This window comes from Lindgomyces ingoldianus, assembly GCF_010093535.1.
Source record: "Lindgomyces ingoldianus strain ATCC 200398 unplaced genomic scaffold BDR25scaffold_8, whole genome shotgun sequence".
Lineage (NCBI taxonomy): Eukaryota > Fungi > Ascomycota > Dothideomycetes > Pleosporales > Lindgomycetaceae > Lindgomyces > Lindgomyces ingoldianus.
Genome location: NW_022985169.1, coordinates 1,048,657 through 1,073,224, shown reverse-complemented (window position 1 = coordinate 1,073,224; position 24,568 = coordinate 1,048,657). Strand labels below are relative to the sequence as shown.

Below are 24,568 nucleotides of genomic sequence, written 5' to 3'. Positions count from 1 at the left end.
GAGCTTGGGCCAAGGCGGACAGTGCTGCATGTCGAAGCACCGACAACAGCACCACTTTAACACTCAACTCTGGGTTTCCTTCCCCGCCGCCGTCCTGCGCCCGCATCCATGTTCCGAGAATGATTGTACGATACAGACATCTGCTGGCGACCAGTTTAGACTCTTTCCCTTGAGCCCATCGCGAATGCTGGAGCTCCGTCGAGTCTCTTACAAATCCTACGATGCCAGGTCTCCCAGCAACCGTCGACCTCGATGAGTGTATATCAAGGCTTTACAAGAAGGAACTGTTGGCCGAGTCGGTTATCGAGGCAATATGCGCCAAAACGAAAGAGCTGCTTATGAAAGAGAGCAACGTGGTGCACATCAAGGCTCCAGTTACCGTTGTTGGGGACATCCACGGGCAGTTTTTTGATATGATTGAGATATTCAAGATCGGTGGACCGTGTCCAGATACAAATTATCTCTTTCTCGGTGCGTTGGCTGCCTCTGCTCCCTAGCACGCGACCTCTATCGGAGGCATAAGCATTACCTTGGGAGGCTAACATTGTTCAGGTGATTATGTCGATCGCGGTCTCTTCTCTGTTGAAACGATTTCCCTGCTTGTGTGTCTCAAGCTGCGGTATCCCCACCGAGTCCACCTTATCCGCGGCAACCATGAGTCGCGCGGTGTCACACAATCCTACGGCTTCTACACCGAATGCTCCCGCAAATACGGCAACGCAAATGTGTGGCATTATTTTACCGACATGTTCGACTTCTTAACCCTCTCCGTCGTCATAAACGACCAGATCTTCTGTGTCCATGGCGGACTCTCACCCTCGATACACTCAATCGACCAGATCAAGATTATAGACCGGTTCAGAGAGATTCCGCATGAAGGCCCGATGGCAGATCTTGTATGGAGTGATCCAGATCCCGACAGAGACGAATTTTCTCTCAGCCCGAGGGGGGCAGGGTACACCTTTGGGGCGCAGGTGGTCAAAAAGTTCCTCGAGGTCAACGCAATGTCACATATACTACGTGCACATCAGCTTTGTCAGGAGGGGTTCCAGGTGTTGTACGATGATCGATTGAGTACAGTGTGGAGCGCCCCCAATTACTGCTATCGTTGTGGAAATATGGCGAGTGTGTTGGAGGTCAGTGATACAGGGGAGCGATTCTTTAACGTGTTCGACGCGAGTCCAGAGAACGATTTACATCGAGCGGAACAGCAACAGCAACAAGGAAAAGAGGTAACCACAGAGTACTTCTTATAATAGGACACTTGCGCAATGCATCTATGAGGGAGAGGCGAATCTTGGCATAGATGTGTTGGTGATGACTGAATATCATCATAGCGCTTGTCGAGACGTCAGAAATTACAGTTCAAAGGCGATGTACAGCTTGGTTTCTAGTTATAGCCAATGTAGAAGTAATACATATGTACAAAGTTCCAGGCCTACAGGTCCAAGTGCCTATATATCTGACCTAAGGGTAAGCTACTCAAAAAATACAGTTAACATCAGCATCCTAGATATTTAGTCTCCACCCACCGGTCCTCCATATCATCGCCCATTCTTGCCACCACTACTCTCACATCAGGGAAAACGCTCAGCACTCGGTTCACGCCTACTCGCCCGGCTAGATAAGTCACAAATATTATCCTGTCCTCCGGAACACCATGGTCAGTCAAGACACGGGCTGCCATCAATGCCGCTCCTCCACTCGACATCTGCGGGTCGAGAAGTAGTACCAGGCCGTGTTCCGCGATATTGTTGGGAAGGGCCCGGTAATGCAGCTCCGGTTCGCCTGTTCTATAATTCGTCTGGATCAGGATCCTTCCGGTCCGGCAATCTGGTATACTCCGCCGAAGTCCTGTCTCAAAAGCACTTCCTCCTCTCAAGATTACAACAGCGCTGACCTCAGCGGTCTTCCTCAACCCCATGTATACATTTCCTTGCGGAGTAATGACTTGAGCGGGTTCGAGTGGGAGGAAATCAACCGCCTTCTCGATAAGCATTCCGGCCATTCTATCAAAGTAGAATAAGTAATCTTCTCTCGAAGTGTTCGGGTCCATCAATAATGTATGAATGCCTTTTACTTGGTTTGTTTGCTCTAATATGAGAGCGTTTGGCGATAGAGGGGAGTCCTCTGCAATTTTACCTAGCCGGCTAAGCTCCAGTCTGTGTTTCACAGACTTGTGGGAGAGGGTTTTCCCTATTTGGCCTGAGATCATGGAGATGGCAACTTTGTTCTCAATACCACGGGGTATAATGATGTCAGCTATTTCTCGCTGGGGCGCAACGTATTTGTAGAAGTTTGGTTTGACAAAGCCGAACCATTGCTTGATGCAACCTTCGATGTCACGGCCACGTTCCTTGACATCTCGGACCACTGTTCAATCTATCAGAACAAACACAGCTTTGTGGGGATGACGTAGTGAATTTACATCTTCTAGAGAGACAGAGGTCTGCGTCTGCCTCTGCAAATATCTTCAAGTCCAGCATATCCAAGACCCTCTGGTCGTGGAGTGCAAAGATACCCTCCAAGATTAGCACGTGGGGAGAGTATATAGTTGTCGTTTGCTCAAGTCTGTTATGTTTCTCAAACGAGTAAACAGGAACTTCGGCCACTCTCCTTGAGCAAAGATCAGCCAGCGTTCGTACCCCTACAAGGAGGATGGCTTACCCTTGTTTAATATCACTCAACTTGTCTACCAATAAGTCAAAATCAATAGCATCGGGCGAATCAAAATCAAATTCGTTTCGGAAGGCAGCTCTTGATTCCATAAGAGTTAGAGGCTTGTAGAAAGAATCCTAAATGTTCATGTGAGAGAAATAAACCACATGTAAAGTAGACCTCGCACCATAGACATGATTACTACCCACGGTAAATTCAGGGAAGCTACTATGGCCAGCGCCAGCGTTGTCTTTCCAGAGCCTGAGCTCCCCGCTACACCTATAATGCTTGCATCCCCCCAGGGAGGGGAATAGTGGTTTCGAGATGCAGCGGTCATGTTTGTGGGAGAAAGATTGGCTGTGCACCTCCAAGGTTATAATAGTTACCTCATGACAGGCGATAGGCTACGACGGGAATATGCTAACGAATCTATATTGGTAAACGCGAATGTGTACGGGGGAGTGATGTGAGAAGTGAGATAACACCTGGAAGCGTGGTGAGCTCGAGGACGAGCTTATCTAATTGGCAGCTGCCAAGCATCGCTAAGAAGCTTGGGCCACCAGCTGCAGGTTCACGGACAGAGGCTGCCTTCAGACCTCCACCGACCTGCAAACTCTGCGTGCGAGTCCACGCACCTCGGCCACGGTCGAGCAACACGCCCCGCCGACTGATGGACATCAGTCAACATTGCTTCCCACCATGGTAAGCCTTTATTATTCATTGAACAGGCGATATGCATACTAACAATTTCGGACCTCAGAGCTCCTCCACAGTCTCCGCGTCGGGGGCAACGCCGACACAGCATCTCCATCCTTTCCAGCGGCGCGTGGACGATGTCAAGACATCGAAAGCGTAAGTAATCCTTCTCATACACCCTGCACTGTGTTGGTCTTGCGGCTCATATGATGTGTTCAAATCAAGTTGGGAATCTCTCCGAAACCTCATGTGGAGAAAATGTTAACTTGTATCTCTGATTTCGTAAGCAATTTTTATTGCTTTCTCAACAAGCGTTCGATCCATGTACGCATTGTTCAGAACATAGTCTTGCTGACCATGATGCCCTTGACAGAGATATTAATTTCGTAATCATGGACTATCTCATCACCGAAGGGTACCCCCGGGCGGCAGAGAGGTTCGCGAAAGAGGCAAACATCAATATACCGATGGAAGAGGAGTCGATCCAAGCAAGAGTGGAGATCAGAAGAGCCATTCACACCGGCGACATTGACACTGCGATCAACAAGATAAACGATCTCAATCCTCAAGTGAGCATTTCTCCTTCGAAATCCAATGTTTCTTTATTATGATTATACACTGTTTCATGCACCACGCATAGCCGTAAGGCTGTGATGATAAGCAAACCTTCAGTCCTCAGTATGAATTCAAAAACCAAGCCTGGTTCCCGTAGCTTCATCCATTATATGACGCTTGGCTGACTATGTTGCCAACAGATCCTCGATACCGACCCAGCCCTCCACTTTGCTCTCCTTAGGCTCCAACTCATCGAACTCATCAAGACCTGCACAGCTACAGAAACCTCGGATATCGTTCCAGCTCTCAACTTTGCATCCTCGCAGCTTGCCCCTCGCGCTGCTTCAAACCCTGAATTCCTAGATGCTCTTGAAAAGACCATGTCCCTTTTGCTATTCCTTCCCACTGAGAATCTGAAACCAGAACTTGCCGAATTGATCAAACCATCCCTCCGCCGAGAAGTCGCAGGCCGCGTTAACGAAGCCATCCTAGCTAGCCTAGGAGCACGAGGGGAAGCGCAATTACGTAACTTGGTCCGATTGCGACAGTGGGCCGAAGACAAGGCAAGAGAATCTGGGAGAAATATCCCACCCTTCCTACCATTCGGGGTCCAGGTGGGGCCAGAAGAAGGTGAGTCCGGCGAGGCTATGGTTTCGTGAGCACGCACAGCTCACGCAGTTTCGCTCGGGCTCAGTCTATGGGATGCATCCAAGGCCCTCATACTATCGGTCTATACCATCTGAGGTTTTTCGTGAGATTTTCATTAACAGCGGAGGTGTAGATCACAAGTTCTCTGACGCATATCACTGTAACGCCTTCTAAAGGCGCACTGGTGATGGTGTTCATTTGGCTTTAATTGCTTTATGGCGTTCGGATACGGTACCAGCATGGTAACGGGAATGGCTAAAGGGTTGCGGCCGGTACAAGGTGTTATAGGTCTGGCGTGCACGATACCTGTCCCACGCGGTCGTGGTTTTGACACAATTAGTATCCTTGAAATCAAGATATTGTTTTGCCTTCATACTTTCTCTTATACGTATACGAACGAAGAGATCGTGTCACCCAATCTTCTGTCGGGCTAGGAGCGTTTGAGGATTAGGTGGCTCCCCGGAGGAAAAGTGGGAAGTATCGATTCAAATTTCGGCGAAGTTAAGAGAGTGGCGGGGTGACTGCAATTTATAGATAGGGATGCTATACTAACATCCTACATGTAGGAACCTATTTCTTGAGCTACAGATATCTCACAAGATCCTCTATCACTCGAGGAGTTTAGCCACACCGCTTTAACTCCTAAACAGTGACAATCTAGGACAATCCAGCTTTTCACCTCAGTTCGTCACCCACTTGTTAGGTCCGGCACAATGTAGTTCTCCTAGGACATATGACAACATCATCTGCTGTTGAGACCATATTCATATTTCCTATGAAATTGTCTCTGATTTGCTAGCATACTCTCAATTGGTACCTAGTTTCAACAGTTCTCCATAATGCGTAACTCCCTCGTTAGTTTACTATCATCAAAGTAAGAATACCATTTCCCACCTCTCTCCACTAAGAAGAGATAGTGCTACCCCCAAAGTACTCTTCATAAGTGCTATGGTGGACGTTGAATTCGTTAGGTTTTTCTCCCCTAGACTCCACATTCCTTAACCCCATACCCTCAGAATGGCAAAAGTGGTGAGTGGGAGCTCGGTTTCTGAACTAATGTTCCAACAGATACGAGCAGTTTTGTGGTCTTCAGCGTATCGATGTATATCTTTCATTCGCATGAGAGCGAATAACCCTAACCCAGCTTTCACTCATCAGCCACCCACCTTAAAACTACCCCCAACCTACATCACTATAAAATGCTAAATATTCTAGTATAATGTATAAAAAAAACGAACCGTACGGGTCTAGTGATAAACTTGACCTCCATCTTCGTGATGACGTGGGTTCGAGTGAGCGACACTGACGGTATTCCTACTGTAAGACGATATTCGCGGGTTAGGGACGGCTCAGAGTTTAATGACAGCTCCAGTACAGCAAGGTCATGTCTAAGACGCATGTCTAAGACACATAGAATCTTCTGGGCGCTTAGGCGTTTCTTCTTTTTGACATACCTTTGATAAACCTCAAGGGCGTGGGAGAGTGCTGCTGAGTTTTCAAGTGACTTTGGCTACTTTGAGGTATTGTCGTATATAGTGCACGCGCGCAAAAGAAGGGTTGGTACTTGAAATGGAGTCTTGGTAACGGCTGCGAGGCCATCTCCTGCCCTTGAGCGAATCTTTTTTGGCTGGTCCATATAGTGCAAATTTCAATAGTCCCCGTGATGCAGTGCAATCTTGCCAGTCTTGTCAATAATACCAATAGACTCTCGAAGAGGATCGAACTTTGTGCCAAGGTATTCTTTGAGCTCCCTGAGGCGGTGGATGTCTAAATTTGTCTAGATCTGAACCCGAGTCTACAAGACTCCATGTTCAAGTTGGGCTCGTTCGTTTTGACTCCATTGACGAGACCAAAGCTTCTGCTGAGGGTATACTGTGCGCTAAGGTACTCTCCGACTCTCTTAAAGCTCGCTCAGAAAGTCTGGGAGAGTAGAGTTGGATTTGAGACAATTTATGTTGGAGGACTATGGTCGATGCATCCACCCACCATTATTCCATTTATATATCGTGGATGAAAAATTCCTTAGATTTCTCCGCAAGAGTGAACGCTAGTTCATTGGCGGTGTTCGCTGATTTTGAGCCTAAATAGCCCTCCATATTGCGGGATTTCTTCGTTCCCAATTGGGGTCACTGATAGTGGTCGATATGTCGTCCCCTCAAACACTATACTTCATACCGATGTATTCTTCATTGCTAGCTTCATTTCCTTTGGTGCTATATAACAAGATAGCGATATTTGTATCGACACATGCTTACACATTGATAAGAGAGTGGATCTGGTCGCAGATTGACGACAAGCAGCCACATAAATTGCTTTGAGTCTCATGACCTGCTTCCTCCATCTGTAGTATGTGAAGATGGAGTTTGACCTGTCTTCGAGGCTGAGGACGAGAAGCCATGTAAATTGCTTCTTTGAGTCTCGTCATGTTTCCTCTGGTTGGACTGCTTGACCAGGGCTTCCAACGCGCCGTACTACGGTCCGTACAAAGTGAACCGTAACGGTCACGTGTTCAGTACGAACGTACCGAGTTCGTGAGCCGTACCGTACGTTTAATGATGCCCTAGGTACGGTACGTAGTACGGATTGTATTACCCTTTTGGGAAGTTTGTATACACAGTTATGTTACAGCTATCCAACCCCTCAGTACCCTAGGATTGGCACGGGGTATATAGGCTCCTAGGCCTCCGTACCTCTGCCTCCAACCCTAAGGTTTACTCTCGTTACCCCCTATCCTGCATTCCCTCTCTGTGACTTGTGTTTCCTGATCAATACCCCTCACACCACGCCTCTTGCCGCCTTACAGGCCTCATCTAGTCCTATCTGCTCTTGTTACTAGGGAGAACTAGTTATTTTATAGTTAATTAGACCTTAATCTTGCGTCTCTAGGGACCTATAGTCTTAGCTGTTTTGACTGGAGTACGGCGTACTTTAATCGAATCGTACTACTCGTACAGATCACGTGAGCCGTAACAGTTACGATACGTACACCTACCTCTCCTCCTCCCTATCGTACGAACGTACACAAAATCTCACCCGTACAGGCCTCAAAATCGCCCAATCGTACAGTACTACGCCTCGTTGGAAGCCCTGTGCTTGACTTCGTGATCTCGGTGGATGCCAGATTTTGACTTGAACTCCTCTAACAGATTCAAACAACATCCGTACTTTAGGTCGGACAACTTCGACGGGACGTCTTCCCCTTGGGAGAATTCTTCTCCTATATGTCCTAAAAAAGGCTTGTATCCAATATCCTTTGATGGAGGAACCGCTTGTATATGTCTCGCAATGACATCAATTGTTGGCTCGCTGAGAGAGTTGAAGTAGCTAGGAACCCATTCTCAACGACACCAGAAAAGAGACACCGGTTGTAGCCCACTTTTTAACAGAATCACCGACTATTCCTTCACAAACGGTCAGCTCAGCTGAATGGAACGGAGGCCGTAAAGTGAGTTATAACCACTTACAAGTTAAGGATTTTGATGCTTGCTGGGTGGAGACGAAACAAGGCCATAGTCTCTTGCCTCCGAAGCCAGGATGGAGTTTCCTGCTGCGGCTAGTGCTCCATCTCTTGTAGTATTTACTAGTCGTAAATGATAGGGGGAACGATTCGTTCGGGCCACGGCGTATAACCTAATCGGATTGAAAATATTATTCTTTCATGAGTATCGTCTAAGATCATCTCTGCCCTGCAAGTAGCACCATATATTACTTTAAATTCGGCGTTGATCTGGCTAAAAAAGATGACGAAGAAGGCCACCTTACGGTTTTTTGGGCGGAGTGTGGATAGAGTGTGGATTTGTGTCAACAATAACATGGATTGATAACTAGGTGCTGGGATGAGTTGAATCCATGCTCATCCATATGTGTGGCCCCTGTGGCGGCGGTGCGTCTCGACGAGCACGACAGTCCGCTGCTGTGGCTGGGACGAATGTGTAATGCAGGCTCCTTCTCCAGTAGCCATAAATTCTTTGCCATAGTGAAGGATAGGCGTAGAAGCTTTGTGAGGGGAGTAACAAGTCGTCGTTCCCAAACCTGTTGGCTAGTACTTTGCGTCTGAGGCTAGCTTAAGCGTGGTCTTGACCGAGAAAAGTCAGGCCGTCTTACATGCACGAGTGAGCGAAGTGGCAAAGCTAAGGAGGGCAGATACTTACTGTTGGCCGTGGTGGCTCAAAGGCCTATAATATGGACGGCATGACAGCTCTGGAGCAACCCTAATTACTGATTCAAAGGCGATCACGGCGAATGGCGTATTTGAGCAACCGTAACCGTCTCTAAAAGCTCGCAGGATGATGAGAGGGCAATAACGACTGCCGGATGCGATCCAGTTAGCGGTGAAGCCAACAAAGCTACCTTCATCTCACCATGGGGTCCGGCTTCAAGGTGGTGAGGTCAGGTTGATAGTTGTCCAATGGAAATAGAAGATTCGCAGCTCAAGGCACGAGGGGAGGGGGCATGAAGTAGAATCAATCAGAAGGCATTTGTAGGAAGGAACGATACCACCCTTGGCAGGGGGTTCTTCGTTAAATCTTAATTATAAATTAGCTGATTGTTGGGTATCGTGTAGGCCTAGCGGTATTAGAGGGGGTACCAAAGTTCAATATAGATCAATCAAGATCTTGGCAGATATTCTTCGAAGAAGAGAGAGAATAAGTTGTAAACGACAGCGCTTGAGCACAGGTGAGGAGGTGGCAGCGGGCGAGAAGGGAAGCAGTAATCAACTCAAGACTCACCGAGTGGCGTAGTTCCACTATCAAGTACAAGCTTCGGCTGAACCGGGCACTTGATTCTTATCCATGTCAGCATTTCAATCACCTTTCTGCCCCAGAACCACGCCGCTATCGTTGCCTCCATTAGCATATTCGTTCTCAGGATTGGGTGGTGGAAAATACAGTCTGGAACAAGTCAATAAGCTTCTAGCTCCAACGTGCAAGAGCTCCTCTGAACATCCTGCCTTGGCCACTAACCTCATCCTGTTGAGTCACCCCCTCCACCTTCCACATCTATGAGCCATTCATCAGCTCAGCCTGTTTTTCAAGTTAGCCTCAGAAGATGAGGTAGCATATGAATTATACTACGAGGTATTGCCAAGAATCTTGAATTACAACGACCGAAAAATGTATCAGACCTAAATCAGAGAGTGCAGCTTGTACTAGAGAAAAGAAGATTCAAGAAATACCAAACTGTCGACACGTTATTCTGTGGGCAGATTAGCAGAAGGAGCCGTAAGTATCTCCTTGCTGGCCTCACGTAATAGGGGGAAAGGAGCCTTCTTTTGAGTAGCCATTTGCGCCCATTAAGAAAATTAAGGAGAGAGTGTGTGAGCATGAGGTATGGGGAGGATAGGAGTGACGTCTACGAGAATGTGGCAGCAAGTATGAATATCCTTGTGAAGCATGTACGTTTCACTGCTTGCGGCTTTTAATTTTGAACTCCCGAACAAAATGTGACGGTGCAAGGAAGTGTAGATGCGCTTTCGAAGAACTTTTCTGAACTTAAATTCTCGACATGTGGTCCCTTTTTATGGCCTTTGTGGCCAATTCCAGATATAGTTCCACCGCTTATAGCTCAACTCCACAGGTCCATCAAATCTCCCAAACCTCGGAGGTCCTGTGCCGGGTTCCGGCAGGCATATCCATTCCCTGATGCAACCGGGCACTTCCTGTCTGCTGTGGCTAACGCATAGAAGTGCCTGATGATCCTGGAGGCCAGGAACAACGACCTTTCCTTTCTTTGATATATCGCTCTCTATGGGATTGGGGCCTGACTCCTGGTAGTGTAAAGTCATACTCTCACCACGGCTGAGGAACAAAAGACACCTATCTCGTACGAGGTCATCCATACCACTGAAAGCTTCGTCAAGGATGACTATGTCCGGGTTTCGAATGGTGGCACGGAGGAAGAGGAGGACGCGTTGCGCAGAGAAGGACAGTTCGCCAAACATGAAATGAGATGCCCAATCTAATTTCCCGCTGGAGGTTTTGCCGTCTTTAAGTATGGGACTAAGATCGGGTTCAAACCACTGTAAACATGCATCTACACGCTTAGATGCATCGGGTGTGAGCTTAGGCTTCGTGATCGGTGTTTCGCTCCAGGCTGACTCAAGAGTCCGCCTCACAGTGAGGTTTCTCGGGAAAAGCGCATGTACTTCTGGGGACGAGTGACCCATACGATCCTGAATATCGAAGATAGTTATGCCGGGGATACCGGGAGCTGGAAGCCTTGAATGCTGGAAGATGCGGACTGGTGCCGAGTAGGTCTGTGGGTGGTCGGAGGTGACAAGGCTCAACAGAGTTGTCTTCCCCGACCCGTTCGCCCCAAAGATGCCCCACCGCTCCCCTCGATGAACATTCCACCAAAGTCCGTCTCTCGCCCTTCCATTTATATCTTGCGTCCAGTCGCCAAGCACGGAATTACTCCCGTATTTGATGCGTACGCCTTCCATCTGTACGACGGGCTCGCCTCTCGGGGTCGCTGATGTATCAACTTTTTCGTATGCATCCCGACTCAGAACCGGACGGTCTGTCGTTTCCGCATCGCTGGGGCCGACATCGAACCCACCCCATTCCGAGAGGTGCCGCCCGACCTCCCTCATCTCAACCAACCTTGGATCAAGGTCATGTTCTCGTGAACTGTCTTGAGCAGCAAATGATTCTTCAATATTCTCATACTGCTGCTTCAAGAATTGGAAGACTTCATCCTTCAGACCAAGGGCACCTACCTCTCCATCTTCACCCGCATAGACGATGTGGGTTACCCACTCCGGAATTGCATCTTGCGGCCTTAGTGATAGAACTATTCGAGGCGAGCTGGCTTCTGCAAGGCGATGTAAGACTTGAGATATATGCTGTGAAACGAACGGATCCAGACCGACTACAATTTCATTAGCGTATTCGCAGAAGTCAAATCAAAGCAATCAGACTCAAGCTCACTGAAGGGTGCATCAAGGCATAGCATCTCCGGTCTAGTCAACAGGGCCTTGCCAATCCTAGCTCTTCTGCTTTGCCCATTACTGAGCATGCTTACAGGCTTCCTGAAGAAGGGCGCTAGCTCGAGATCCTTGACAACCTGTAGCATAACTTCCTCATCTGGCGTTCTCTCCCTGACGAGATCCTCGCCTGGATTCAGCCCAGTGATTCCAGTCAGGTACTGGGCAAGTGTGAAGTCTGTCTCCTCGACCCGACTCTCGTACCGAGCGCTTAGATATGCACCTCCAAAAGCTTTGCGCTCAACATCAAAGCCAACGTATTCAATTGCACGTTCCGGAAAGCGAAGTTTGGGACTCTTTACCTTCATCTCCTCGGAGAGGAGGAATGGGTATGAGCGAGCTGTAGGAGGGAAACAAAGCAATTGTCCACGTAGTATCTGCAAGAATGCAGTTCTAATTGTGGAAGAGGGACTTAGGATGGCCCAATGCTGGTTCGGGAAGGAGGCTGAAGGAAGAGATAATGTCAAGCCAGGAAACAATGGCGGATTCGGAGGAACATCTTGACCCGGCGCTGGCTGCCACGCTGGGTGTTGGCGGTAGAAGGTGCCATTGGATATTTGTATTATTGGTAATGAGAAGTGTCTACGGGAGGAATTAAACCGCACGCATCTTAAGGCAGGGGAAAAGTGTGGGTACGTTCCTCGCATGTCGGAGAGATATTGATAGTTATGTCAGAGCTTGAGGTTTTTAAATCCTGCGTGACTGGTCCCTTTCGCAAGCCGTAGGTGGAGTTTAGCCGTTGAAATGACGTCGACCACAGAACCGAGGTTGATTCACTAGCATTCACCCACCCCGTTGCTAGTGCGTGCTTGTATGAACTTCGCACTTGGGGTCGGCGATGCTTCCTGCATTGCAGCCCTCACGGCCTAAGGTAGGATGAGTTGCTTTACTGTATAGCCGTCCAATCGTTAACATAGTGCCTCAGCTTCCACAGAAGAATCCACGAATTGTCTCCACACATCAACAGAAGCGTGCTACACATGAACAGAAGCGTGCTCCACACGAGCCATCGCGTCCTGTAGCCCCTTTGAGCCCTCAGGCGCCTACAAATACGACGGGCACCCTAAAGCCGACAAAGCCACACAATCAAATACAAGCAATGCCTCCGCTTGGGTCCCCTCAAACCCCTGGGTTGTTCCCGTCACGGAATCTGTACGATAGCGCAGTGCGGCATCCGGTCTTTTTCACCGAGCAGCTGAGGAAACCGCCCTTCCCGATACCTGAGATGGCCAGTCAAGGTTGGAGTCCTGTTGCAAGTGGATACATTATGGAGAGCAGGAAAATAGGCGCCGGTGGGACCTTGAGGACGAAGTTGTGAATATCAACTCTGCGGATGTAACGGTTTTGGGTAATTAGGAGGGGTAGGTGAGCGCTGCCCAGTGGCATAGGAAGCATTCAAAGATAGCTCTCCTGATGCAATCCGTCGCCCTTCTGAGGCTGCTAAGGCTCTAAGGGCTAAATCGAGATAAACTGCACTCGAAAATGATAGACTAATGTCTGCAAGAACCGACACAATTCACGCCAGTCGGTATTGCTTTGTTACCGCCCACATGTGAGATGTCCGAGTTGCCTTCTGCTCTAGTTTCACACTTTGGACCCCACCCTAGAATGGCAATGGTTCCGACCAATCCGACGGCTTCTTTCTCGGAGCTGAGCATTACAACGACATGGTTTCCCCTCATTGCCTTCTTATTCGTATCAACAGGATTCAGCTAGAGGGTTCGTGCATCCAAGGGTGGCATGAGCAGATAGGCAACAAAGGGGGATCCCCCAGGAACATTTAAACATTGCTGTTCTCTGTCTTCTTCAAAATAATCGTACTCCAAACGCCTTCTCTCAAGTCTACTCAAAGAAGACCAATCTCTAACTATGGCCGAAGAAACAATGACTACACCCCCAGCTATTGAGGTGGATCCTAGTCCACCAGTTGAAGTGTAAGCGTCCTCATCCGTTCCAGCACGGCACCACACTTCTTCTCCCAAGATTTCAACAAGGCTCAATACAAGACCTAATTGTATCACAGCATGATTGTCCCCGCCCAAGAAGAGGAAGAGAAAGTCATCAAAAACTCGCGCGATCTGCTTGCCCTAGTAGATACCCATGAGGGTCTCATCCGAACCCCAAACCACACCAGCGTCTATGCAACCACATACCCCTACACAGATGTCGATGTCAAAAACATCTCCTGGCTCTTCTACACCGGCCGCATCGATGGCTGGGCCGATAAACTTCATTCGTACTACACCATGAATGTCAGCGCTCGTGATTACTACCCTAACCCAGTCCACCACACCATTGACACACCGATGATTCGCCTGACCGCCGCCTTGAAAGAGCACAAGCCAAAGGATGAGGCTAAGTTGAAGTATGTCATCGCATGTCAGTCAAGGAATACACCTGCAGTGTTCAAGCTGCTCGTGAGCTATTCAAGGAAGGCGGCAGGAATGGATATGTTCTACGAATTGCTGAATGGGAATTCGGTAGTGTTCGTAGGCGCGGTGTTGAAAGATGTGGCGGTTCCTGTGGAGAACCCCCATGTTTTCCCTGCGGCTAAGTTTAAGCGGGTTGAGAGTGTTGAGGAAGCGGAGAGCCTGAAAGATGCGTTTGGGATTATTTGCTAGTCAACATGGTTCAGTTTCTGTTGAAGGGTTATGTTCATGTTGATTGACTATCTATTTTCGCAAACTATGTCACTATCCACGGTTGATCAAGATAGAAAGCCGGGGGCACCTAGGCTCCTGTCTTAGAGAAGAAAGTATCCTCCAGGCTTCTTGCTAGTTTGGCCTTTTCACTAAGAACCAAACAATACATGCCAAATGTAAGCCGATCAGCTAAACAGACGGGATACCAGGCTCGTTCCGCTGCAGGACTATCCCACTTGTCTAGACCTGGATGCATTGAAGCAGCTGGGCTTGGAAGTCCGGGTCAGATTTACGGAGATGAATGGAAGTAATCAGAAGAGAATATTTAATCTTCTACAAAAATGGTTCTGTATGAAACAGGAGTTAAAGTTATACGAAGGGTGTCGAGATTGCAGCTATTAGGGAGCGAGGCACCCAAATCTAGGGAAGAGACATCATTATCAGACGTAACCATCTTCACCCAATTGCAAAACGCCTTCCTCGAAGCACATTAGTGAACCTTCCTTTAGTGCAGGTGGAATAGAAAAACCATAAACGCCTGTCTAGGCGTAAGACCTCGGCCTTCCTTAACACAGCCCATCTTACAATGAATGCTCATGTAAACGCCAAACACACTGGAAGCAAATAGCTCAGTCTACAGACTCTTTTAGCGGCATCATCATAGGACTTCGCAGCCGACTCGGACTGCTCGCCCGACTCCTCTTCCCACCCGCCAACCTCTCTCTACTATCTGTTCTGGCCATTAGCCCGCCCCTTTCAATTGGATTGCTGAACATAGACGGCGGACCTAAACCCAGACCAGCACCTTGGCCGATAATATCCCGTCCGGGTTCATAAAAGGACGGCGTCCCTGGATCCACAACACTAGCTTTAATCTGCGGAGTAGCCCATCCAGAAGTTCGGCCGATACGACTGCCTTCGCTGGAATCAGAGTGGTCGTTGTCTGAGGTGGAGTCGAAGGAGCCAAGCTCGAAATCGTCGGCCCCTTCACCGCTTTCGAGGACACGTTCGTACGATGGTGTACTGGAAAGGCCAAAGATTTTTCCTGGAAATCCACGGCGCCGTCTTAGCGAGCCAGGTCGGCCACCACCACCGAATAAATGGAGAACTTTCTGCCGAGCGGACTTTCGACCCTCTCGGCCGCAGAGCATGAACCCGATCACGAAGACGATGAGAACAAAGATGAGGAAACCGGGAATTCGTCGCGGGTTTTCGGAGAAGAGGTGATCATGCCAGTCATCGTCCCCGTACTGCCTGTACTCTCCACCTGGAAACTGGAAGTCGTCGGGAATGCCTGGATCGTTGCTCCCAAAACCCACTGCCAGCGCTTCTGTCGAAGGTGCTGGGACCTCACTTGAGGCGTACAATACCATCTTTCCAAGCGTCCAGCTGACCTCAATATCACCAATCTTGTTGACCGCCTGGAATGGATCGAGGAAACCTTTCTCCTTCGCGCCTTTCAACGAGGCGTGGGTAGTGTTTTGGCTTCCCTTCAACTCTTCAATACCTACGCGGGGAACACCAATACCCTCGTGGAGCACATTGATAAGCCAAGATGCCTTGAAGCAGACTTCTTGCGCCGTCTCCTCATCGACCTTCTTTCCCCACTTCTTATTGTCAATGCCCCTTTTAATTTCCTCCCAGCTCTGACTGCAGAACTCGTTGACTTGCTGCTGGTACTTTTTAAAGTCGTATGCTCGATCCTTGTGCGCCATCTCAAAGACTTCATGTGTAGTGTGCCAGTATTCGGAAACGCCCACAAAATGATTCACGTCAAAGTCGATAGCAGGTACATGCTGGCCGTTTATGAGGCAAGGGTCGTCTAGACAGGGCTTGTCTTTCTCCAAGAGGGGGTATGCCTGGTGCATGCATTCAGAGAACTGACCGGTTCCTACTAGTTGAGGCGCATGTCCCTGTTCCTCTTCTGATCCAGATTCAATAGGTTTTCCATCAGTTGTAACACGCAGGCCCAAAGGTAAACAGGGATCAGGTAGCTCCATTGCGCCTGGGCTGGCTTCGAGGAGTGCTTCGACATATCTCCGCCTTGCTTGATTGACTCCAAACCCCAACCAGGTAGTCACAAAGACTCTATGCTCCATAGGCGCGCCATCTATAGTCCGTAGACGTAATAACGTGAGATCGTTTGCATGCTTTTCTGATTCAGTCGCGTTGGGCGCAAAAGCAATCTGGGCCGACGCGCCTCCCATGTCCAGGAACCCGTAGGTGTGATGCCCTTTTCCGTGATCATGATTTTCGGGCTTGTCAAAGCCTCCGAGAAGGTAGTTTGCAGCTATCCAACCGTATAGACCCTCCGTCTCCCCTGGTATAACCTGAACATGTAAATCGCAATCGGGGAGTTGGAACTTGGTCGTCTTCCGGGCGAAATTGCACACTTCGGCTAGGATAGCTTTGCGTTTGAGAGGAGGTAGGATCCGCATACCGGCGGTTGCGAGGAGAAAAAGAGGCGTGTTCGGCACTTCCTCCAGTGGCACATACTTGAGCGCATGGCTGAGAAGTTTGTCGAGGTGTTCCGGTCCGACGTCGTTGGGAGTATCACCGAATGTCGAGATACCTGCAGCGAACGAATCAGCAGCGCATCCACAGCGAACGACTAGGAAGCAGCTTAACACACCGGGATGTACTTTCTTGATCCACTTCTTGTCCGTCTCGAGCACTGGCAGGCTCTGTAACTGGCTTTGGCTCGCCTGAGCGCGAGCAGCATCGCTATTCAGCCATCGATAGATATGGACCCGCGTCCCGGAGGACCCAGCATCCAGGACAACACCATATCTCCCTGCGACACAAGCATCGTTAGTGTTGTTGACAAAAAGCGACTGTTGCGGGAGGTAGAAGGCGATTGCGTACACTTTCCCATGAGAGATGGCGCGGCCTCGGAGGACTACGAAAGAGGAGTCATGCAGCAGCGACAGTCAAAGAATAGAAGAAAAAAAGTCAAATAATGTCGATTTGGAAGTGGCTGCGTAGAAAAGAAGAGGCACGAAGGTAACGAGCGACGTGGAGGCGGGGAAGGTTCGACGGATGATGGAGTGTTGCACTCTGATCTGGCTGTGAGATAGGGTCGGCGCTGCTTTAGGCTTAGCCACATTGGCGAGATGCTTAAAATACCCCCACGCCACACGCTTTCACATCACAACACGAGCTCGGCTTTCTCATCTGAGGCAATCTCGTATCCACTCACGCTTCACTGTGTATTCATGGCTGTTGAGCCGTTGTCAGTCTCTGGTAAGGGATTGCAATTTGTTTTCATGCAACCCTACCGTTGAGCAACCTACTGCAGGGATTATTCCTGCAATGACCTCATCTTTCTAGGGCGCCCCAGTCAAACACACCATTGTCATTGTCGCTTTAAATGTCCCTTATATTGACACAATATGTCCGGTTTCAAATGCTTCATTCTTTTCTACAGATGCTGCCGCTGCTCTACTCTTCAAGCAGAAACCGTAAGAACGCAGCAGCCACAGCGACGCCGTCGTGATGCTTTGCAACCCTGACCATCGCGTCTTTATACATCTCTTCGTTAAATATTCCTTGTAAGTGCCTTGCTGTTACGAGCTCGCTCACAATTTCCTGATTGAACTCTGGATGCCCCTGGACCGAGATGAACTTTCCTTTCGCGTACATGCCCTGTACAAGACATCGAGGAGAGGCACCTAGCTTCTCAACTCCTTCAGGATACTCAAAGACAGCATCTCGGTGCATTTGATGCAAACTCTGAAACATGCGTCAGGGAAGGAAGTGGAGGAGGGGCAGATAAAAAACGGAGGCCATACAATAGTATCTTGCTTGAATAGCTCCTTTCCCTTCTCAGTCAACTCGATAGGTAGTACTGAGACTTCCCAGCCGCCCTCACTCCTACCAACCTTGACTCCAGCTGCACGGCCAAGGATCTGGTGACCGAAGCATACTCCGATGATTCGTATACGGTTTTGTTGGAGCAATTCCTTTGTGAACTCTACAAGTTTGAGAATCCACGGTGTATCATCGAAAGAATTGTGGCCTGTAGAAACTCAGAGGAGGTGGGCTTGACCGACAGTGTTTTGAGAACCCACGTGAGCCTGTTAGGAGAACAGCATCAATCTTATTCAAATCGGGATACTCCTGCTCATTAACAACATCGAAAGTGCTTAACTCAAGGCCTTTCATAGATGATATCAAATCAGGTAGCCCTAAAGTATCTGCTGCCGCTGCCAAAAGTGCTTTGAACACGCCGCCATACCCTCCATACTTTGCTCGAGTGTGGTCCAGAGGGGTGTCACACTCGAGTATTGCTATTCGAATTGGCGTCTCCATGGATTCTTGTTTAAACAACTTGAAAGAAGAATAGGGTTGTTTCGTGCCGGTTAACTCCACTTCTTAGCACAAGGCGATATCGCTATCGATATCGCTGACTAACCGATACTAACCGATATTGGCCGAGGACCTCTCGGAAATAGTTCCGATCGGCTTTTGTTGGAATCCAGAAGCTCCACCCTCTACTCTCTACTCCTTTTGGGCACTCACGACTAGACCCTCGACTGTCCTGTCAAACACCTATAATAGATGACCAGCGAATGACTTCTCCTCCCCAAGAAAATGGCCACCAGCCCACTGCGCGAACTCCTCTCTTACGGTCAGAGGACCGCCGAGGAACTGCGCCAGCCATTGATGAAGACGATGGGGAAGCAATAGAAGTAATTGGGTGTGGTGCTCTTGAACAAGGTCAACCTCATTCACTCGGACAAAGACGGAGCTATGCTCACAGTCATTGGCTTGCCCCGGATGAGGACGAAGGAGGCCAAGACGAGTCACAAAGCGTAGAACACTTTCAATTGAACGGCTTGCTTGGTGGCATCTCAAGAACACAATTCCGATTCATATTTGGAGGTATTGTGCTAGGGTATTTTGTGAGCGTCCTATCCTCTTCCATAGCATTCATCAGAGAATTGACCAGCTTCCAGATAGCGTTGTTTGACTCTACTTTAATGGCGTCTAGTCATCCAGTAATCACGTCCTACTTCAATGCTTCAAACTCTGCATCATGGCTATCTACTTCCTTCCTTCTTACATCCACCTCCCTCCAGCCACTCCTCGGTAGGGTATCGGATACAATCGGTCGGCGCCCGATATACCTCGCAGGCCTTTTGTTCCTAGCAACTACCACCGCTTGGTGTGCTCTTGCCCAAAGTATTGGAAGCTTCATTGCTGCTCGCGCATTTTGTGGCATTGGAGCCGCGGGTGTCCTTGCAATGGGTGAGTTGGATCGCCTTTAGGTTCAATATTGAGACTGACCATTCTTAGGCGGAATTATGACCAATGACCTTGTCAGTATCGAAGTAAGAGGCACCTACCAGGCTTACATCAACCTTTTCTATGGAGGAGGATCTGCCGCCGGTGCTGCATTCGGCGGATTTCTATGCGACAAGATAGGGTGGCGGTGGACCTTTGGTATTCAGATCCCTATTTTGCTTGTCATCTTTGTAAACGCAGTCTTCACCACCCCACCGATGCTTGGGCCGCAACTTGCAAATCGGTCTGGGGAAGGAATCGTGGATACGATCAGAGGGTTTGATGTTGCCGGCTCGATTCTTCTGACAGGGTCGGTAGCGTTCATGATCCTCGGTCTGAATTTGGGTGGCAACGTTTTTCCCTGGAACCATCCGCTTGTCGTAACATCTCTTGCGGTCGCTGCCGTTGCTGGAGTTATTCTTGTTCGCGTGGAAGCTAAAGCTAAGAGGCCCGTCATGCCTATGGCGATGCTATCAAGCAAGCCGCGTGGCAACTTAGTGTTCAATAACTTCTTTGCCCAGTTGGGTATTAACACGATCATTTTCAACGCACCGCTATACTTCCAGGCTGTCAAGCTAGAGTCGCCATCTACTTCTGGATTTCGACTTGCTGGCCCATCGATAGCCCTGACAGTCTGTGGTGTTTCTGCTGGATTCATAATGACGGCGACGGGACGCATGAAATGGCTTATTATCACTGGATCTCTATCTATGCTGTTAGGAGCAATTTGTCTTTCCGCCATGTGGGATACTATTCCGGCATGGTTGGCAACCATTTTCCTCGCGCCCGCGAGCATCGGCCAGGGACTCTCCTTTCCTGCAACATCCCTTGCAGTTCTAGCAACCAGCACTCAGGAAGACCAGGCTGTCATGACAAGCACCTTGACTCTATGGAGGAGTCTAGGAACGGTGATGGGTGTCTCATTCAGCAGTCTAATCCTGCAAAACGCCTTGACAGCATACCTCAATAAATTTGTCGCCGGTGAACATAAAGACGAGGTAGTACGACTTCGCCTTCCTTTACAGCCCTCGCTAACTGCCACTAGATAATCCTTCGGGTACGAAAGTCTGTCCACGCAATTCGCGATCTCGACCCAATACATCAGAGCCAAGGTTGCCCACCAGTGTCCCACTTTCTTCACAGCCCCCAATCCTAACGGTTTCTCAGTCATCGATGCATATGCACGCAGTCTAAATGTTACATTTATCTCAGCTATTGCAGTATTTGTCATAGTCAATGCTCTAGTGGTAGCAGTCAGTTTGCCCAATCTTCGACGCAAACAACAACCAAACTCAGATGATTCAGAGGACTCTTCTGAGTCTTCCTAATGGAGACGAATGCTACCACCGGATTTCGGGACATGTGCGCCCGTATCTGGAAATCAAATCAAAAGTATTGGCTTGCGAGGTGGATACGGTAGTACTCGCGATAACTATTTCGGCTTTACCTGTCCCAAGGCTGAATCACTTGTAGTTCCATCTAGAGCATTGAGCATTGCTTGATGCGGATGTCGGACCGTCTACTATCCGTGTCACGGCACTGTCCGGAATGCTAGGCTGTGTAAGATCGAGATATGGGGACGATGGGGAGACCAGTGCACCGAAGCATGATATTTCTCGTCGCAAGGCTAACTTGTCAGAATGTTTCAATGCCAACTGGAATCTATCGTCGGAAAGTAGAGTGGCCGAAAAAGGAAACAAGGCTCCACATTATACAATTATCAAGTTGTCGAATTTCGTATCTAGTATCTTGTAGTGCAACTTGCACCGCCTCAAATTGCAAACTTTTCACCCCACTTGTCACAACAATTTGATACTTCATCAATTCCGCCACAGCTCTCACCGCATATTCGCCATCCCCTTACGTCTCTCTTAATAAACTAGTCCCAAGGTTCCATCAATTGGTTCTTCTCGACCCCTTCGGAAAAGCCGTCAATGGCTGTGGTATGACACCAAGGCTTGAGACTAATCTCCTCACGAATGGTCTCGGCGAAGCAGCTGGACCACTTCTCGCGCGGGAAGGCAGCAACAACGCTGTGAATAGTGTCTTGATGGATCAGATGAGGGTTGATGCCCATGTTATCTGATGATCAGCACATGTCAGCCATACGATCTCAGCTACTCGCCTCCTAACGAAACAAAACTCGTAGACAGAAGGTGACTCGTGAGCCGCTGACGGGGAAGGAGGCGGCCTGCTGGGCACGTGCTTGGCTTTGGGCCTAAGCAAGTCGAATTATCATTGACCGGTTCCTTCTCCTGCCCCTGTCCTTGGCACATCTTTTCGCCCAACACCACGGCGAGCCGGCAAGCTTGCCAACAGACGCGCCAAGCGCCGCTGTGGATCGGCAACTTCCTTGGCACTTTAACTGGGCCCCTCCGATCCATCGGCATCCTGCGATCTGAGACATTTTTCGTACGGGCTCGTGGATGTTGCACAGCCTGCGCCAAGACCCGACTTGAATGTTGGAAGAAGGCCGAGATTAGAGACCGGTCCAATCGGTATGTGGAATTGCGGAAAGCCACTAAGACTAGGATGAGGCTAAGATGCCGATGTTAGTTTCCCCGGGCCGAGAGGTGTCGGTCGCTGGTGATTGGGAACATGGGTGATGATTCGTTGCTGGATTGGGATGGTCGTGCCGAATACGGTAATTCACGAGATTTGCTTCCCGAAGGCACAAGTATTCAACTCGCCTAGGATTCTGCTTTTTGTGCTAGTGAATCGGTTGATGTCTCGCGGTTGGGGCTAACTGGTGGACGGTGAACAAGTGGTGTCGACAAAAAACCTACTTACCAAACACCGTGGCCAGTTGTATTAGCTGGCCAACACTTGAGATGGACCCACTCTCCCCTAAATCTTGGTGTCGAATAATCGCCTCACAGACGCTCTCTGCTTGAGACTTTGAAGCGCCGTGTTTCTGAAGTAGGTTGAGTGCCAGAAACCCACCGTGGAACTCAAATGACATGCGTGTGGCGTTCAGATTCGTTCTAGTGGTTCCAATGTCGTGCAGGAGACAAGTTAGGGAGTATGTCTCAAGCATTGGTTCCATCTGTGGGAGATGGTGTTTTACGATTGCGGAGCCTATCCTGAATTAATACCATGCATTTTCTCTCGCAGTCATGGGGACAGATCTTCCAGGCGGAGATATTACTGATTCAAGGATAAATAGAAATGCTGTACCATAATAATAGACTCGCATGCTATGATTGAATGTTTGTTTAGGGAGCTCCTTCTTCGCAAATTCAAGTGTCTGTTTTACAAGACTCGAATTTGGTAACGTTATATCGTCTACCGAAACTTTCGCCGGGGAATTACGAGTAGCATGCGCAAGGGTCTTCAACTGTGAGCGGGGAACTGACATCCAGCCGTGCGATGCCAGTTCCTCGCTTTTGATGTTGTCAGGCATGATGGCCAGGTCGAATTCGTAACACTACAGAGTTGAGCTCTAAAATTTCCGCGCGGTTGGCATCGCAAACCCGGTTCTGTTTTTGCACAATGCGCTTTTGGGGGCGAATATGCAGGTACGGTTGGGGTAGACGAGGAAGATGGAGAAGTTGGGGGCAGATGATCTGATATTAGGTTTCCAGCCTTGAAATAGATAGGGTGCCGAAAATAGGATTTGCACCAACTGTAAAACAAGAATCGAAACACCTCAACTATCTCTTATTGAACATTGCGAGTCCTTTATTCTTGTTGTGTAAATGTTGGTGAAAATGTCTAGACGCTGACTTGACGTTCTTCATTCGTCATTTGTATAATTCGTCATGAATGATCGACTGCTAAATGAACGCCACGGGGACAGTGATCACAAAGCAAGGACAGCATATAGTTCTTTCGTCAATTGGACACAATATAATCGTGGAGGGAGACAGTGCCGATCAGTAACCCCATATCGCCCGTTCGATTTCCTTGAGCAGATAGATAGTAGGTCACGAGCGGGAGAGGGGAACCTCGGGCGAGGTTTGATCTGCATGTCAGCAGAAACCTGGAGTGACGCATCTCGGAATAGACACGTTTAGCCGGAAGGTTGTGTTTCGTGTGACTTTTGCAGGAATCTTACTGGCCGACGTCGGGACGTGAGGGAAAATTATTTTGGAAGAGAGGGATCATGATCCTGGAGCGGACTTGGGGGATGGATGAGAACGCGAACTACATTTTGGTATGATTGGATGAGTGATCATGAAAGCCTGGATTCAAAATTACTAAGAAAAGGCCTGCCACTATTTCTAGATTTCTAGGAAGCAGGAGGAAGGAAGAAATATTGGGAGTTAAAAATTGATATTTGTTGTAAGTGGTGCAATTGAGGTCATGGAATGACCACAAGGTGTGCGTCGAGAAATCCAGGATGGTCCAACGAGTGCCGGAGTCCGCCTTGCGATCGTGATCCTTGGGGGAGGGTCGCAATGCCAATCGGGATGATATTCGTAATGCTCATGCTTGCTAAATTGAGGCAGAAATCTCCACGCTTTTCTTGGTCTCAACATGTGGCCTCGCAGACCAAGGGATCACGTATGGCACACCAAAATGCAGCAGTTTTAATGATCCTTGAGACTCTGGAAGCACTGCTAGAGCCGCTCCGCGTACTGACGATATTGAGTGGCCTACTTCAGAAGTCGTCTCTTCGCGGTGGAGTGAATTAAATGTAATACTCGTTCAAAGTAGACGGTGTCAAGACCCCCGTCATTCATACCACTAAATCCACACATGCTTATTGACCAGGAAGTCTGACGTCGTGCATGTAGTGGACCGGGGGTACCGGATGCAAAGGAAGATCTCTACGGGATTACTTTGGCCTTGATTTCGGGTAACAATGATAGCAATTGAGGCTATGCAAATTTCCAAGAGGCATGGCATTCGCGTGCGAAGGAGGGAAGTCCACAATGGATAGAGGTCTTGGTGTTGGGCGCTTGAAGAACCAGTCTAGCGCCTCCGATGCAAGTCAAGAGTCGAAGTGGCCAAAATTCCAAGATGTCAGGTGCTTGGCAGCGCGAAGGGTGCTTGTCCTGTTTCGGTCAGGGATACTGTCTGATGATGATCAGGAACTTGGAGCTGGTGGAGCCGAGATGGCAAGTCTTCTGCGACAGGCTGCGACAAGTGGATG

General features: G+C 48.9%; 13 protein-coding genes across 13 annotated transcripts; 7 read left to right on the top strand and 6 right to left on the bottom strand.

Annotated features, from left to right (window-relative positions):
* Positions 1–49: 49 nt before the first annotated feature.
* BDR25DRAFT_301944 (Ser/Thr protein phosphatase-like protein catalytic subunit) lies at positions 50–1,399 on the top strand. The gene is made up of 2 exons (XM_033689688.1): positions 50–471; positions 553–1,399. The coding sequence occupies exons 1-2, from the start codon at positions 222–224 to the stop codon at positions 1,254–1,256; spliced, it is 954 nt and encodes a 317-aa protein (XP_033550701.1). The 5' UTR covers positions 50–221; the 3' UTR covers positions 1,257–1,399.
* Positions 1,400–1,444: 45 nt separating this feature from the next.
* BDR25DRAFT_256815 (uridine-cytidine kinase 2) lies at positions 1,445–3,120 on the bottom strand. The gene is made up of 4 exons (XM_033686435.1): positions 2,846–3,120; positions 2,668–2,795; positions 2,429–2,616; positions 1,445–2,373 (listed from the first exon to the last, which is right to left on the bottom strand). The coding sequence occupies exons 1-4, from the start codon at positions 2,993–2,995 to the stop codon at positions 1,502–1,504; spliced, it is 1,338 nt and encodes a 445-aa protein (XP_033550700.1). The 5' UTR covers positions 2,996–3,120; the 3' UTR covers positions 1,445–1,501.
* Positions 3,121–3,269: 149 nt separating this feature from the next.
* Positions 3,270–4,926, top strand: BDR25DRAFT_281904 (uncharacterized protein). The gene is made up of 4 exons (XM_033687928.1): positions 3,270–3,360; positions 3,419–3,510; positions 3,728–3,923; positions 4,110–4,926. The coding sequence occupies exons 1-4, from the start codon at positions 3,358–3,360 to the stop codon at positions 4,566–4,568; spliced, it is 750 nt and encodes a 249-aa protein (XP_033550699.1). The 5' UTR covers positions 3,270–3,357; the 3' UTR covers positions 4,569–4,926.
* A 373-nt stretch (positions 4,927–5,299) lies between these two features.
* BDR25DRAFT_352330 (uncharacterized protein) lies at positions 5,300–6,193 on the bottom strand (the record flags this gene model as incomplete). The annotated part of the gene is made up of 6 exons (XM_033695003.1): positions 5,300–5,374; positions 5,442–5,503; positions 5,561–5,701; positions 5,796–5,827; positions 5,865–6,067; positions 6,122–6,193. 6 exons carry the CDS (start codon positions 6,191–6,193, stop codon positions 5,300–5,302), a joined length of 585 nt encoding a protein of 194 aa, XP_033550698.1.
* Positions 6,194–6,220: 27 nt separating this feature from the next.
* On the top strand, positions 6,221–9,686 carry BDR25DRAFT_352329 (uncharacterized protein; the record flags this gene model as incomplete). Its single annotated transcript, XM_033695002.1, has 25 exons — positions 6,221–6,316; positions 6,352–6,431; positions 6,464–6,597; positions 6,646–6,736; positions 6,787–6,835; positions 6,905–6,972; positions 7,011–7,033; positions 7,071–7,200; positions 7,267–7,370; positions 7,454–7,496; positions 7,531–7,634; positions 7,679–7,877; positions 7,909–8,113; positions 8,155–8,219; positions 8,251–8,334; positions 8,386–8,462; positions 8,499–8,608; positions 8,648–8,709; positions 8,756–8,818; positions 8,854–8,940; positions 9,016–9,069; positions 9,122–9,234; positions 9,266–9,352; positions 9,412–9,534; positions 9,565–9,686. The coding sequence occupies 25 exons, from the start codon at positions 6,221–6,223 to the stop codon at positions 9,684–9,686; spliced, it is 2,373 nt and encodes a 790-aa protein (XP_033550697.1).
* Positions 9,687–10,070: 384 nt separating this feature from the next.
* Positions 10,071–12,189, bottom strand: BDR25DRAFT_341107 (P-loop containing nucleoside triphosphate hydrolase protein; the record flags this gene model as incomplete). Its single annotated transcript, XM_033693578.1, has 2 exons — positions 10,071–11,427; positions 11,487–12,189. The coding sequence occupies 2 exons, from the start codon at positions 12,187–12,189 to the stop codon at positions 10,076–10,078; spliced, it is 2,055 nt and encodes a 684-aa protein (XP_033550696.1). The 3' UTR covers positions 10,071–10,075.
* A 102-nt stretch (positions 12,190–12,291) lies between these two features.
* Positions 12,292–12,946, top strand: BDR25DRAFT_125621 (uncharacterized protein). The gene is made up of 2 exons (XM_033683762.1): positions 12,292–12,413; positions 12,468–12,946. The coding sequence occupies exons 1-2, from the start codon at positions 12,381–12,383 to the stop codon at positions 12,858–12,860; spliced, it is 426 nt and encodes a 141-aa protein (XP_033550695.1). The 5' UTR covers positions 12,292–12,380; the 3' UTR covers positions 12,861–12,946.
* Positions 12,947–13,411: 465 nt separating this feature from the next.
* BDR25DRAFT_312031 (uncharacterized protein) lies at positions 13,412–14,163 on the top strand (the record flags this gene model as incomplete). Its single annotated transcript, XM_033691277.1, has 2 exons — positions 13,412–13,476; positions 13,566–14,163. 2 exons carry the CDS (start codon positions 13,412–13,414, stop codon positions 14,161–14,163), a joined length of 663 nt encoding a protein of 220 aa, XP_033550694.1.
* Positions 14,164–14,401: 238 nt separating this feature from the next.
* On the bottom strand, positions 14,402–17,232 carry BDR25DRAFT_301943 (uncharacterized protein). The gene is made up of 3 exons (XM_033689687.1): positions 17,050–17,232; positions 16,817–16,978; positions 14,402–16,756 (listed from the first exon to the last, which is right to left on the bottom strand). The coding sequence occupies exons 1-3, from the start codon at positions 17,057–17,059 to the stop codon at positions 14,814–14,816; spliced, it is 2,115 nt and encodes a 704-aa protein (XP_033550693.1). The 5' UTR covers positions 17,060–17,232; the 3' UTR covers positions 14,402–14,813.
* Positions 17,233–17,596: 364 nt separating this feature from the next.
* On the bottom strand, positions 17,597–18,537 carry BDR25DRAFT_256802 (class I glutamine amidotransferase-like protein). The gene is made up of 3 exons (XM_033686434.1): positions 18,255–18,537; positions 17,976–18,202; positions 17,597–17,916 (listed from the first exon to the last, which is right to left on the bottom strand). The coding sequence occupies exons 1-3, from the start codon at positions 18,493–18,495 to the stop codon at positions 17,626–17,628; spliced, it is 759 nt and encodes a 252-aa protein (XP_033550692.1). The 5' UTR covers positions 18,496–18,537; the 3' UTR covers positions 17,597–17,625.
* A 144-nt stretch (positions 18,538–18,681) lies between these two features.
* On the top strand, positions 18,682–21,228 carry BDR25DRAFT_332624 (MFS general substrate transporter). The gene is made up of 5 exons (XM_033692767.1): positions 18,682–19,088; positions 19,143–19,434; positions 19,483–20,468; positions 20,516–20,582; positions 20,638–21,228. Exons 1-5 carry the CDS (start codon positions 18,756–18,758, stop codon positions 20,796–20,798), a joined length of 1,839 nt encoding a protein of 612 aa, XP_033550691.1. The 5' UTR covers positions 18,682–18,755; the 3' UTR covers positions 20,799–21,228.
* Positions 21,229–21,316: 88 nt separating this feature from the next.
* BDR25DRAFT_125560 (cyanamide hydratase) lies at positions 21,317–23,075 on the bottom strand. The gene is made up of 4 exons (XM_033683760.1): positions 22,944–23,075; positions 22,648–22,897; positions 22,261–22,548; positions 21,317–21,552 (listed from the first exon to the last, which is right to left on the bottom strand). The coding sequence occupies exons 2-4, from the start codon at positions 22,871–22,873 to the stop codon at positions 21,350–21,352; spliced, it is 717 nt and encodes a 238-aa protein (XP_033550690.1). The 5' UTR covers positions 22,874–22,897; positions 22,944–23,075; the 3' UTR covers positions 21,317–21,349.
* A 558-nt stretch (positions 23,076–23,633) lies between these two features.
* Positions 23,634–24,211, top strand: BDR25DRAFT_125569 (uncharacterized protein). The gene has a single exon (XM_033683761.1). It carries the CDS (start codon positions 23,781–23,783, stop codon positions 24,105–24,107), a length of 327 nt encoding a protein of 108 aa, XP_033550689.1. The 5' UTR covers positions 23,634–23,780; the 3' UTR covers positions 24,108–24,211.
* Positions 24,212–24,568: the final 357 nt, after the last annotated feature.

Bases quoted from the DNA above. Each gene is read 5' to 3' on its own strand.
- BDR25DRAFT_301944 (XM_033689688.1), top strand. From the start codon at position 222: ATGCCAGGTCTCCCAGCAACCGTCGACCTCGATGAGTGTATATCAAGG. The intron at 472-552 runs GTGCGTTGGCTG...AACATTGTTCAG, and splicing joins TACAAATTATCTCTTTCTCG to GTGATTATGTCGATCGCGGT.
- BDR25DRAFT_256815 (XM_033686435.1), bottom strand. From the start codon at position 2,995: ATGACCGCTGCATCTCGAAACCACTATTCCCCTCCCTGGGGGGATGCA. The intron at 2,796-2,845 runs GTGCGAGGTCTA...ATGAACATTTAG, and splicing joins GGGTAGTAATCATGTCTATG to GATTCTTTCTACAAGCCTCT. The intron at 2,617-2,667 runs GTAAGCCATCCT...TCTTTGCTCAAG, and splicing joins TTGAGTGATATTAAACAAGG to GAGAGTGGCCGAAGTTCCTG.
- BDR25DRAFT_281904 (XM_033687928.1), top strand. The intron at 3,511-3,727 runs GTAAGTAATCCT...TGCCCTTGACAG, and splicing joins GATGTCAAGACATCGAAAGC to AGATATTAATTTCGTAATCA. The intron at 3,924-4,109 runs GTGAGCATTTCT...TGTTGCCAACAG, and splicing joins TAAACGATCTCAATCCTCAA to ATCCTCGATACCGACCCAGC.
- BDR25DRAFT_125621 (XM_033683762.1), top strand. From the start codon at position 12,381: ATGCTTCCTGCATTGCAGCCCTCACGGCCTAAG. The intron at 12,414-12,467 runs GTAGGATGAGTT...ATAGTGCCTCAG, and splicing joins TGCAGCCCTCACGGCCTAAG to CTTCCACAGAAGAATCCACG.
- BDR25DRAFT_301943 (XM_033689687.1), bottom strand. The intron at 16,757-16,816 runs GTGTGTTAAGCT...CGTTCGCTGCAG, and splicing joins GATCAAGAAAGTACATCCCG to GTATCTCGACATTCGGTGAT.
- BDR25DRAFT_256802 (XM_033686434.1), bottom strand. From the start codon at position 18,495: ATGGAGACGCCAATTCGAATAGCAATACTCGAGTGTGACACCCCTCTG. The intron at 18,203-18,254 runs GTGGGTTCTCAA...GAGTTTCTACAG, and splicing joins TGTTCTCCTAACAGGCTCAC to GCCACAATTCTTTCGATGAT. The intron at 17,917-17,975 runs GTATGGCCTCCG...CGCATGTTTCAG, and splicing joins TATTCAAGCAAGATACTATT to AGTTTGCATCAAATGCACCG.
- BDR25DRAFT_332624 (XM_033692767.1), top strand. From the start codon at position 18,756: ATGACTTCTCCTCCCCAAGAAAATGGCCACCAGCCCACTGCGCGAACT. The intron at 20,469-20,515 runs GTAGTACGACTT...AACTGCCACTAG, and splicing joins CCGGTGAACATAAAGACGAG to ATAATCCTTCGGGTACGAAA. The intron at 20,583-20,637 runs GTTGCCCACCAG...ACGGTTTCTCAG, and splicing joins CCCAATACATCAGAGCCAAG to TCATCGATGCATATGCACGC.
- BDR25DRAFT_125560 (XM_033683760.1), bottom strand. From the start codon at position 22,873: ATGCCTGACAACATCAAAAGCGAGGAACTGGCATCGCACGGCTGGATG. The intron at 22,549-22,647 runs GTACAGCATTTC...AATTCAGGATAG, and splicing joins CATGCGAGTCTATTATTATG to GCTCCGCAATCGTAAAACAC. The intron at 21,553-22,260 runs GTAAGTAGGTTT...GCTGATCATCAG, and splicing joins ACAACTGGCCACGGTGTTTG to ATAACATGGGCATCAACCCT.
- BDR25DRAFT_125569 (XM_033683761.1), top strand. From the start codon at position 23,781: ATGACCACAAGGTGTGCGTCGAGAAATCCAGGATGGTCCAACGAGTGC.